This window comes from Beta vulgaris, chromosome 7 (genome assembly GCF_026745355.1).
Source record: "Beta vulgaris subsp. vulgaris cultivar EL10 chromosome 7, EL10.2, whole genome shotgun sequence".
Classification (NCBI taxonomy): Eukaryota; Viridiplantae; Streptophyta; class Magnoliopsida; order Caryophyllales; family Amaranthaceae; genus Beta; species Beta vulgaris.
The window spans coordinates 6,440,730-6,452,783 of record NC_079208.1 but is presented as its reverse complement, the minus strand read 5'-3'; the positions used below and the strand labels follow the sequence as shown (position 1 = coordinate 6,452,783).

General features: G+C 35.1%; 2 protein-coding genes across 2 annotated transcripts; both read left to right on the top strand.

Annotated features, from left to right (window-relative positions):
* Positions 1–661: 661 nt before the first annotated feature.
* On the top strand, positions 662–1,240 carry LOC125499406 (uncharacterized). The gene has a single exon (XM_048648174.2). It carries the CDS (start codon positions 662–664, stop codon positions 1,238–1,240), a length of 579 nt encoding a protein of 192 aa, XP_048504131.1.
* An 8,146-nt stretch (positions 1,241–9,386) lies between these two features.
* LOC125491738 (uncharacterized) lies at positions 9,387–9,965 on the top strand. Its single transcript, XM_048633831.1, has one exon. The coding sequence runs from the start codon at positions 9,387–9,389 to the stop codon at positions 9,963–9,965; it is 579 nt and encodes a 192-aa protein (XP_048489788.1).
* Positions 9,966–12,054: the final 2,089 nt, after the last annotated feature.

The window sequence follows — 12,054 nt, the reverse complement described above, 5'->3', positions numbered from 1 at the left end:
TTAATTGAAATATAGAAAATGTATTTAAGTTCTGCTCAACTTCATTCTTTTTTCGACGATCTAAACCAAGTAGATGCTCAAGTACATATGCTAAAGTCTTAACCACTAGACTAAATTGTATTTAGTGTTATTATCATAAAGTATTATATTAATAAATGAAATTTTAACTTACTCGGGAAATAGTCGGACCTAATAACTATATCTCTACAAATATATTAAAAGGCGTGCATAAACAAAAAACTGTGCCGCATTGTGCTCTCCCTAGGGAGTTTTAGTTCATGTAATCCATGTCAATAAAAAAATTTAGGAATCGCATAGTATAGGGTTTGATACCAAGAGCTCAAGTACATATACTAAAGTCTTAACCACTAGGCTAAGTTGTATTTAGTGTTATTATTATAAAGTATTTCTATTAGTAAATGAAATTTTCTCTTATTTGGGGCATAACCCAGACCTAATAACTAGTTAATATATTAAAAGGTATTCATCAACAAAGGACTGTACCACGTGATGCTCTTTATTTAGATGATTATTGGCAAGGAAAGTTACATGAAATGACACTCAAGTCCTTCACATACCCTCTATAAATAAAGAAGCATAATCTGCATGCTCTAGCACTAAAACATCTCTATTCTTAATATCCAAAACTCATCCAGTGAATATGTCTCCAAAAACAGCCACGATCTCCCTCTCTCTCGCTCTCCTCCTCCTAACTATAACATTGTCCTCCGCCACTACCGACTGCCCGGGCTTTGATTCAGTCTCTGACATCTTGCGTCATTACGATATACCTCCCGGGCTTTTCCCTGATTATGTGGAGCACTTTCGATGCGATCCTATCAACGTAGACTCCCACATGTTATCGATTCAATTGCAAGGTGTTTGTGCCGTTAGTAGGACAATGTTCGGTATTGGTAATCGTGTCGTCTGCCAACCCCAAATGTCAGCGATCATATCCTATCGGCAGCTCACCAATGTCAAGGGAGTCACTGTCACGCTCACCTTTGGTAACCAACCAATTGGAGAGCTCATGACAGTTACCGAAGTCAAAGTTTTCCAGTTAGGCAACTTCCTTCAGTTCGATTCTGATAAAGGTAAAAGTCCGTGGTTCCCTGTTGCTTTAATCCAGGTACCTCCCAAGTGTGATAGAACCGCCGGAGCAATTGATGCGAAGAACGACAACAAAGCTATTCCGAATTGGGTTCATAACTATGGTCGCCTGCTTCCCCTTGTTGCTTAAGCTAATGTTTGAACAGACCTTGCACTACACTAGCTGATGCGAGGCTTGTGAACTGTTGTTTGTTTTTATGTACTTGAGCATGTAGTCTGCGTATTATGCATCTTTCTAATATGTACTTGTAATGTTTCAATAAATCTGCTTATAAGGTAAGCAGCAATGTTTCGTTGTATGATGTGAAAAATATCTATGAAATCTTTTTCTTATACTAAAACAAATACCAAAATTAAGGATTATACCGTACCATATTGTGATCAGTTTTTCAAATCACAGTAATGTAATTAATTAAATAATTAAATCTTCGTATCGATATTTAACCTCATAAATATTACAATCTAAAACATTATTCATTATTGTACGCCATAAATCGTAACATATGAAAATAGATATATATATATCAATTTATCATATAAATCAATCAATTCAAACTAACTTATTTTTTCATTCATAGATTATCATAGTAATTGTTAATTTGTTGTTAGTGTTAAATTATCAATTCAACAACTAAATATTAAACAAAGACCTTATCTTTAAAATCGAAGTGATTTGAATCAACTATTCAACTAGTTTTAGTATTCAAGTTCAACATTCAAAAATTAACAATCAACTTGCAAACAATTAAGAAAACATTTGAGTTTGTTTTCCCTGAAAAAATAAAAAAAATAAAAATGGAAGTAGATGAACATAACCTATAGGAAGTCGGCAGTGCTGCAGTTACGGGTGTTCATGATTGGTTAACAGTATCGAAACAAAATTTCGGGAAGGTGACCGAAAGTATCGGTTCGCCATATTTGCGAACCGTAACCGTTCAAACCGGTAACCGCATAAACGGTTAGTCGGTTTTTCGGTACTGTTTTCCGTTTAACCATTAATTAACCGTTAATCAAGTTTTATCAAAAAAAATTTACTAATTTTATATACTTCCTCCGTTTTTTATTAGATGTTACACTTTTGAAAATTTGGGTTCCCTAGGCAAAAATTAAAGGAGTGATTAGGAGAGAATAAGGGTATGGGATTAAGCATGTGGGGACCATTGCACATGGGGTTTAAGGGAAGGGAGGAGAGATAAAAGAGGACGCCAACTTGGTTCCACACCACCACCCCAGCAGCCCAGCAAACTCCCACCACCACCCCACCACCCACCCAAAAATCCCACCCAGCCACCCAAAACCCCACTTCACCCACCGAAATCCCCAGCCACCGAAAAGCCCACCCCACCCGCCGAAATCCCTACCCACCCACCCGAAAACCCCACCCCACCGCCGAAATCCCCATCCACCCACCCGAAAACCCCAACCACGCGCCGAAAATCCCACCCCAACCTCACAAAACCCCACCTCTACTGCCGAAAACTCCACCCCAGCCTCAAAATCCCCACCTCTACCGCTAAAAATGGAGGACATGTGGTTTTGCGCGAAGAAGTTGGCAAGACCTATGGTTTTGCGCGAAGAAGATGGCGTGGTTTTCAGTGGGTGGGGGTGGGGGAAGGTTTTGTGGGTGGGGGTGGTGGGGGAGGTTTTGCATGGGTGGGGCTGTTGTGGTGTGGGGAAGGGGGCTGCGAGGTGGGGGAGGGGATTGGGCATCTGAGGTGGTGGGGGAGCGAAGGGTGGTGGAAGAGAGGGAGGAGGTTTAATTAATTTAGTTTAGTATATAATAAGATTAAATTAAGTTAGTTTAATTTTGGTTAATTGTTATAAGTAAGGGTAAGTGAGTAACTTTGCAGCATAAAACTTTCCAATTTAGGAAATAAGAAAAAGTGTAACATCTATTTTGAAACATGCAAGTTAAGGAAAGTGTAACATCTAATAAAAAATGGAGGAAGTATTAGATTTCAAATTTTTCTCAGCATAAATAATATACCATTAATACAAAGATTCTCTATAAAAGACAATTATCCCTAAAAACATTCCACACCATACAATAAAATAAATACATATCTCAAAGTTCTAAGAAAAACAAGCACAAAAATCTAAAAATATAGGAAATCAGCTATGAGGGTTTCATATACTCTAAGCTTTAGTTTCTTTTTTGAAGTCGGGATTTCAAATATTCAGCTAATAGGATAATATATCTGGGCAGATATATTATCCTATTAGCTGAATATTTGAAATCCCGACTTCAAAAAAAGAAACTAAAGCTTAGAGTATATGAAACCCTCATAGCTGATTTCCTATTCACAAATTAAACCTTTTAGGCTTTATGAAAGTTGTAGGTGGATATGCTTATATAGATTAAAAAAAAAATGGAATTATCTTTCTAAAGTAATATGAATTTATCTATTCTGTTTTTAACTTCTAAATCATCACTTCTACAGAACCATGGGTGGGGTTTTTGGCATTATCAAGATCGATCATAATGTGGATGCAACCATAAGTGCTCAATTGATTTTTCTCCAGGAAATTAGCGCACTTGCTAATGGGATATCTTATCACATCATGCACCTTTGGCATGACATCCATAGACTTTCCAAAGTTCTTGAATACAATTAGATGTTTGAGCTTACCAGTCATAGCATAACAAAATTACACATGAATATGTTTTTCATTAACTATAAATCACCAAAGATAAACTAATTAGAGTTTATGAATAGTGTAAAAGTAAACCGTTGCAAGTTAAAAGAAACAGAGGAAGTATAAATAATATATTTGAAATGAATTTAATGTATTATTATATTATTTAAAAAAAATTGTGTTAAACAACAAATCATCTATATTTATAATATTATCTTATAATCAAAATTACTTGCTAAATAGATAATCTGCAATTGTATGTGCCAGGTTTACATTTATAATTATAATAATTTATATGGCCAGTAGAATTTTTTTAATAACACTTCTACATTATATACGCTGCTCAAAAGTGATGGAGTACACATATATAGTTACTTTTACTTAAAATTAATTAACATAATGGGGTGGATATTTTGGCATGTAAAGTGAATCTTTTGGAGGACAAGATAGGTGGTGGGTTGGGTATTGAAGGTACTGATATAGAAGTAGGTAGTGGAAAAGGGATGATTTTTTATTTTGTACTTGCCACGGGTGATGGATGGGCATATGGATGACTTTATCTCCCTTTAATATTTAAAGATACCATCATATATGACCAAAAAATATAGACATGCCAATAGCAGATATATTATCCTATTAGCTGAATATTTGAAATCCCTACTTCAAAAAAAGAAACTAAAGCTTAGAGTATATGAAAACCTCATAGCTGATTTCCTATTCACAAATTAAACCTTTTAGGCTGTATGAAAGTTGTAGGTGGATATGCTTATATAGATTAAAAAAATTGAAATTATCTTTCTAAAGTAATATGAATTTATCTATTCTGTTTTTAACTTCTAAATCATCACTTCTACAGAACCATGGGTGGGGTTTTTGGCATTACCAAGATCGATCATAATGTGGATGCAACCATAAGTGCTCAATTGATTTTTCTCCAGGAAATTAGCGCACTTGCTAACGGGATATCTTATCACATCATGCACGTTTGGCATGACATCCATAGACTTTCCCAACAAGAGGTCTTCTTTTTTCGCAATTTTAATTAGTAATTTAACACTAACTTAATATTTCAAAATCGAACATAGGTACGTACTACAACTTAGAAAATTTATGAGAATAAGTTCATTAAAACATAATAATAAAAACATATAACTTCTACGTTACTCATGTTGCTTTGGCAATTTTCAAGGGAAAGATAGAGAATGAGAAAAGAGATAGAGGAAGAGGAAGAAGAAGAGGAAAAAAAATACAGGAACGAGGGTGTATAACGAAGTGGTGGAAGATAAAATTATTAGGATTAGTGGTTTTATATTCAATTACTATTATGTGCATTCAATGTACAATAAGTTTATATCAAACTATTTTACTTTTGGTCAAAACAAGTCACTTTCAAGTCCAAATGGGTCACTTTTTAGTTTAAAATGGGTCACTTTTATATAAAAGACAACTTTTAACGTTAAACAAGTCAGCTTTGTATAAGTAAATTGACCCTTTTACGGCAGAAAGTTACCACTTATTAAGCCTAGATTATGTATTTAGACACGGACTATTGCATAACGTTGTTTGAAGAGTTACAAGAAAACAGGGTTTGAAAATCTTGATATATAACAATGATTGTGGCAACTCATCTGTTACAACCAGTGTGGTTTATAAGGAAGTTTTTCAAAATGTTTCAATTGTGTATTGAGTTGTAATTGACCTTATTTTTTATGTATCAATTTAGATAAAGTGCAATTGTTTTTTTTTTTCCATAATGTGTTGTCAATTCAATTTGATTCAATCAATCTCATTAAACAAAATTTTTGAAGACATTAATAACATGTCTCTTTTTGTCTGACAAATAGTTTATAATATCGCATACAAATATGGCTCCCGTGCAATTTTTGCACGGGTTAAAAACTAGTTGAAAATATAAACTAATGACTAAATCAATTTCCAAACAATTATTAAAACAAAGATTTACAACGATTCTTACCATCTAAACTTTGCAATAACAATTTCAAATAACATGAATAAAGAAACCATAAAATAATTAAAAAACTTAGATAATATTCAAATTTTTTTCGGGCTCACAATCAGTTGATATTAAATTACCTAATAAGATTAAATTGAACTACTACTCATAAATACGTCTATAAAATATATGTATGTTTAAATAAATAAAAAACATAACCTAAATTATTGTTTAAAAGGAGATCAGTTGTTGAATTATCTACCAAATACAAGATAATATACAGTCGCACGCATCACGTGCATATAGTGCTAGTACTAAAACTACCAAAAGTACTACATTGTACCACGTTGTGATCATTTAACAAAAGATTTTTTTAATCGGCTTAAAGTTAATTCATTGATATGAAGTTATACATCTTAAATTGAATCAAATATAATTCTCCTATCCCTGAACCATGATCGTTTGTGAGATGGATCTAACATTTATATAAACCGACTCTTACATTGTCACATTGGTATTATTTGGTACAATCCTTTCCAAATGGGTGAAAAGCTAAGTTGTAATTTTGTCGTACAACATAGCCTAATTTAATTAAATGTATATGAAAAAATAGGAAAAATTGACGCTAGATGGATCAACTATTCGCCATCGTCTTTTATAGGTTCCGTCTATTAACTATTCTCTCGAGAACCTAACTATGACCTCTTATGACTTAATAGGACCTAGCAAAAAATTAACCTATTGTATCAGGTTATTGTCACGTGACTTTATTAGATCAACACAAGACTTCAAAAATTAGATCATCCCCTTTGATTCCTTGTCTTTCCTCTACGATTTTTTTTCAGTCTCTTCTCTGCCATTTCTCTCCTCTCATCTGTTCTTCTCTTTTTCTAACTATGCAGTAGCTCGCTCGATGCGGAACTAGTATTCAGATTTTGATAAATATAAATGTAGACCTCCCATTTAAGCAGGAATGAGAATTTCATCCTTATACTTGATGCCAACAACAAATTAGGTATATAGGCGCCCATTTTAGGCGCATGTACCTGTGGTTGGGCGTCTATTTTAGGCGCATATACCTGTGGTTGGGTACTTATTTTAAGCGCTTGGGCACTTTTTCGGCATTCAAGTCAATTTCTAAATTTTACTCTATTTTCATATGTTCTAATAAAGCTAAATAAAATTGACCAAAATAGGGACCGAGACCCTCCGTGCTAAGTTGTTCGAAGCGCCAGGTTCAATACATTCTATCAGTTTTATTTGAATTTTTTTAATTACATTAGCGTTTTTCCGTAAAATAAGTAGATGGTAAAAAAAAACTTGAAGTCGTTGGAAAATGTGAACTTGTCGAAAAAATTTGAAATCTTGTAGTCCTAATGGAGGAAATGCAATGGACGAGAGAGAGAGAGAGTGTGAAAGATGAGAGGGAGGAATGGATGGGGATGGAAGGGGAATGAGTGAGGGAATGGAAATGGAGGGGAAAGAGAAGGATATACCTTCGTATTTTTATACAAAAATACAGGGCGTTAGTAAAAAAAAAAAAAATAGGACGTCATTTAGCAAATCCTGCACTTAACTAAGAAATGTTCCTATAATTTTGGGAGCACTTCAAACAAGAGTTTCCTAGTTTGAACCTACTTCATTATTATGAGGCCTTTTTAGGATGAAACCCAAAAACAAATATGTATTGCTGGACCCAAAGTTAGACATAAGTATTGTGTTGACCCAAAGTTAAGACCCAAAGTTATTCTAATAATAGTAGAGTTATAGGTGAACTCGTCACCCCTGCTATGGTCTATATATGTTAAATTAAAAATAATTACACATAAGTATTCAACGCCATCATGTGAATCATAGAAATTCAGGAGGATGTCTTAATTAAGAGTTATGATCCAAGAGTAAGCTTAGTAGTCCCCCACTTCAATTAATGTTTGGCCGAAATCAAAAAAAAAAAAAATCATGTTTGGCGCCATTCAGGACATGTGTATCACAAATCAGCAAGAGTTAAATATATGAAAGCACAGAAGGAAGGGGATGTGAGAAGCCGATCATGTTTGACGCTGGTGTAGGAATGTGTTTCACGAATTGGCAAGAGTCCAAGCTATGGCAACGCATCAATCGGTCTTAAATCGTATGAGCCACTCATTTCAATTCATGTATTATTATCTATGCGCACAGTAATAATGTTAGGACCATTTTCTATCCAATAGTTACTATCAAAGATAGGCGTTATCTCTGCCTGAATCAATACCGTGAAAACAAGCAATGTAGATGTTCTAAATAAAATGCACGATTATGATAAATAATCATAATCTTTGTTCTATCAAACATAACCCAAGACACTGGATATTAATTGAAATATAGAAAATGTATTTAAGTTCTGCTCAACTTCATTCTTTTTTCGACGATCTAAACAAAGTAGATGGTCTTATTACCCATCCTGGAGGGCGCGTTATGGATTGTGGATCCAGAGAAATTTATGTACCTACAATACTATTGGAAAGTGATGAAAGTCAAAACAACATTCTACCATGATGAGTATTTCTTGGATTACATTTAGTTAAATATTTGGTTCTCCTCAAATTTCTAATGCAAATGTTTTATTTCTGGTGCAAATATTTGAAGTGAAAAGTAAGAGCTTAACCATCAAATAAAATGACTTTGTTGTTTAATGTTTCAAATAAAATATGATGAAGTCTTGTAATGATTATAATTAACTAAAAATACTTAACTTACAAGAGAATATTGATGTCATATTCTTTTACCATAATTTCTTTTAAGGTATTGTTTTCAAACTCAAGCTTTTCAATTTTTTTTTTTTACTTATCACGTCATGACGTGAATTTTTCAATTTTTAATGGACAAAATATACGAAAAGTAGCAAAATAAATTATGAAATTTAAAAATAATAACATAATTGTTTATTGTAACTGGCCCGAGGCATCGTCACGGCAAAAAATCTAGTAAATATATTAAAAGGCGTGCATAAACAATAAAAAGTGTCACGTGGTGCTCTCTGTATATATGGAGTTTTAGATCATGTAATCCATTACAATAAAAAAAGTTTAGAAATTGCGTAGTATAGGGTTTGATCTCGAGACCTCAAGTACATATGCTAAAGTCTTAACCACTAGACTAAATTGTATTTAGTGTTATTATCATAAAGTATTATATTAATAAATGAAATTTTAACTTACTCGGGAAATAGTCGGACCTAATAACTATATCTCTACAAATATATTAAAAGGCGTGCATAAACAAAAAACTGTGCCGCATTGTGCTCTCCCTAGGGAGTTTTAGTTCATGTAATCCATGTCAATAAAAAAATTTAGGAATCGCATAGTATAGGGTTTGATCCCAAGAGCTCAAGTACATATACTAAAGTCTTAACCACTAGGCTAAGTTGTATTTAGTGTTATTATTATAAAGTATTCTATTAGTAAATGAAATTTTCTCTTATTTGGGGCATAACCCAGACCTAATAACTAGTTAATATATTAAAAGGTATTCATCAACAAAGGACTGTACCACGTGATGCTCTTTATTTAGATGATTATTGGCAAGGAAAGTTACATGAAATGACACTCAAGTCCTTCACATACCCTCTATAAATAAAGAAGCATAATCTGCATGCTCTAGCACTAAAACATCTCTATTCTTAATATCCAAAACTCATCCAGTGAATATGTCTCCAAAAACAGCCACGATCTCCCTCTCTCTCGCTCTCCTCCTCCTAACTATAACATTGTCCTCCGCCACTACCGACTGCCCGGGCTTTGATTCAGTCTCTGACATCTTGCGTCATTACGATATACCTCCCGGGCTTTTCCCTGATTATGTGGAGCACTTTCGATGCGATCCTATCAACGTAGACTCCCACATGTTATCGATTCAATTGCAAGGTGTTTGTGCCGTTAGTAGGACAATGTTCGGTATCGGTAATCGTGTCGTCTGCCAACCCCAAATGTCAGCGATCATAAAATATCGGCAGCTCACCAATGTCAAGGGAGTGACTGTCACGCTCACCTTTGGTAACCAACCAATTGGAGAGGTCATGACAGTTACCGAAGCCAAAGTTTTCCAATTAGGCAACTTCCTTCAGTTCGATTCTGATAAAGGTAAAAGTCCGTGGTTCCCTGTTGCTTTAATCCAGGTACCTCCTAAGTGTGATAGCACCGCCGGAGCAATTGATGCGAAGAACGACAACAAAGCTATTCCGAATTGGGTTCATAACTATGGTCGCCTGCTTCCACTTGTTGCTTAAGCTAATGTTTGAACAGACCTTGCACTACACTAGCTGATGCGAGGCTTGTGAACTGTTGTTTGTTTTTATGTACTTGAGCATGTAGTCTGCGTATTATGCATCTTTCTAATATGTACTTGTAATGTTTCAATAAATCTGCTTATAAGGTAAGCAGCAATGTTTCGTTGTATGATGTGAAAAATATCTATGAAATCTTTTTCTTATACTAAAACAAATACCAAAATTAAGGATTAGACCGTACCATATTGTGATCAGTTTTTCAAATCGCATTAATGTAATTAATTAATTAATTGAATCTTGGTCTCGATATTTGACCCCATAAATATTACAATCTAAAACATTATTCAATATTGTACGCCATAAATCGTAACATATGAAAATAGATATATATATATATATATATATATAATTATACAAATAGTCGAAGATCGGATTTTTTTCGTTTATTTTTTTTAGCCAGATGTCATTTCCTATATGCAGTTCATAAACAAACTAATTATTATCTACTATATATTTCATTTGAAATCAAATCAATAACCAATAATCAATTTATCATATAAATCAATCAATTCAAACTAACTTATTTTTTCATTCATAGATTATCATAGTAATTGTTAATTTGTTGTTAGTGTTAAATTATCAATTTAACAACTACTCCCTCCGTTTCCTAAAGATCTTCCCTCTTTCCGTTTAAGGGTGTTTCCAAAAGGTCTTCCCTCTTTTGCTTTATTCCTTATTTGGCAAAACAAATTTTCCTATTTACCCTCTCATGTCACTATCATATGGTCCAATGTCACTATCATATGGTCCACCATTACATTATTAATTCAATTTTACTCCCTTTCTCTCTCCTACTTTAACCCCTTCTTATTTGTTTATTTATTTTAACCCCTTTCTCTCTCCTACTTTACTCACACCATGCCCCCCACACAACTTGATTTTCCTTGGTATCTGTAGGAACAGTAAGTGGGAAGATCTTTAGGAAACGGAGGGTAAATATTAAACAAAGACCTTATCTTTAAAATCGAAGTGATTTGAATCAACTATTCAACTAGTTTTAGTATTCAAGCTCAACATTCAAAAATTAACAATCAACTTGCAAACAATTAAGAAAACATTTGAGTTTGTTTTCCCTGAAAAAAGAAAAAAAGAAAAATGGAAGTAGATGAACATAACCTATAGGAAGTCGGCAGTGCTGCAGTTACGGGTGTTCATGATTGGTTAACCGTATCGAAATAAAATTTCGCGACGGTGACCGAAAGTATCGGTTCGCCATATTTGTGAACCGTAACCGTTCAAACCGGTAACCGCATAAACGGTTAGTCGGTTTTTCGGCACGGTTTTCCGTTTAACCATTAACCGTTAATCAAGTTTTATCAAATTTTTTTTACTAATTTTATATACTTCCTCCGTTTTTTATTAGATGTTACACTTTTGAAAATTTGGGTTCCCTAGGCACAAATTAAAGGAGTGATTAGGAGAGAATAAGGGTATGGGATTAAGCATGTGGGGCCATTGCATATGGGGTTTAAGGGAAGGGAGGAGAGAGAAAAGAGGACCCCAACTTGGTTCCCACCACCACCCCAGCAGCCCAGCAAACTCCCACCACCACCCACCACCCACCCGAAAATCCCACCCAAAACCCCACTTCACCCACCGAAATCCCCAGCCACCAAAAGCCCACCCCACCCGCCGAAATCCCTACCCACCCACTCGAAAACCCCACCCCACCGCCGAAATCCCCAACCACCCACCCGAAAACCCCAACCACGCGCCGAAAATCCCACCCAGCCTCTCAAAACCCCACCTCTACTGCCGAAAACTCCACCCCAGCCTCGAAAACCCCACCTCTACCGCTGAAAATGGAGGACATGTGGTTTTGCGCGAAGAAGTTGGCAGGACCTATGGTTTTGCGCGAAGAAGATGACGTGGTTTTCGGTGGGTGGGGGGAAGGTTTTCGTGGGTGGGGGTGGTGGGGGAGGTTTTGCATGGGTGGGGCTGTTGTGGTGGTGGGGAAGGGGGCTGCGAGGTGGGAGAAGGGATTGGGCATCTGAGGTGGTGGGGGAGCGAGGGGTGGTGGAAGAGAGGG

Coding starts and splice junctions, on each gene's coding strand:
- LOC125499406 (XM_048648174.2), top strand. CDS start 662: ATGTCTCCAAAAACAGCCACGATCTCCCTCTCTCTCGCTCTCCTCCTC.
- LOC125491738 (XM_048633831.1), top strand. CDS start 9,387: ATGTCTCCAAAAACAGCCACGATCTCCCTCTCTCTCGCTCTCCTCCTC.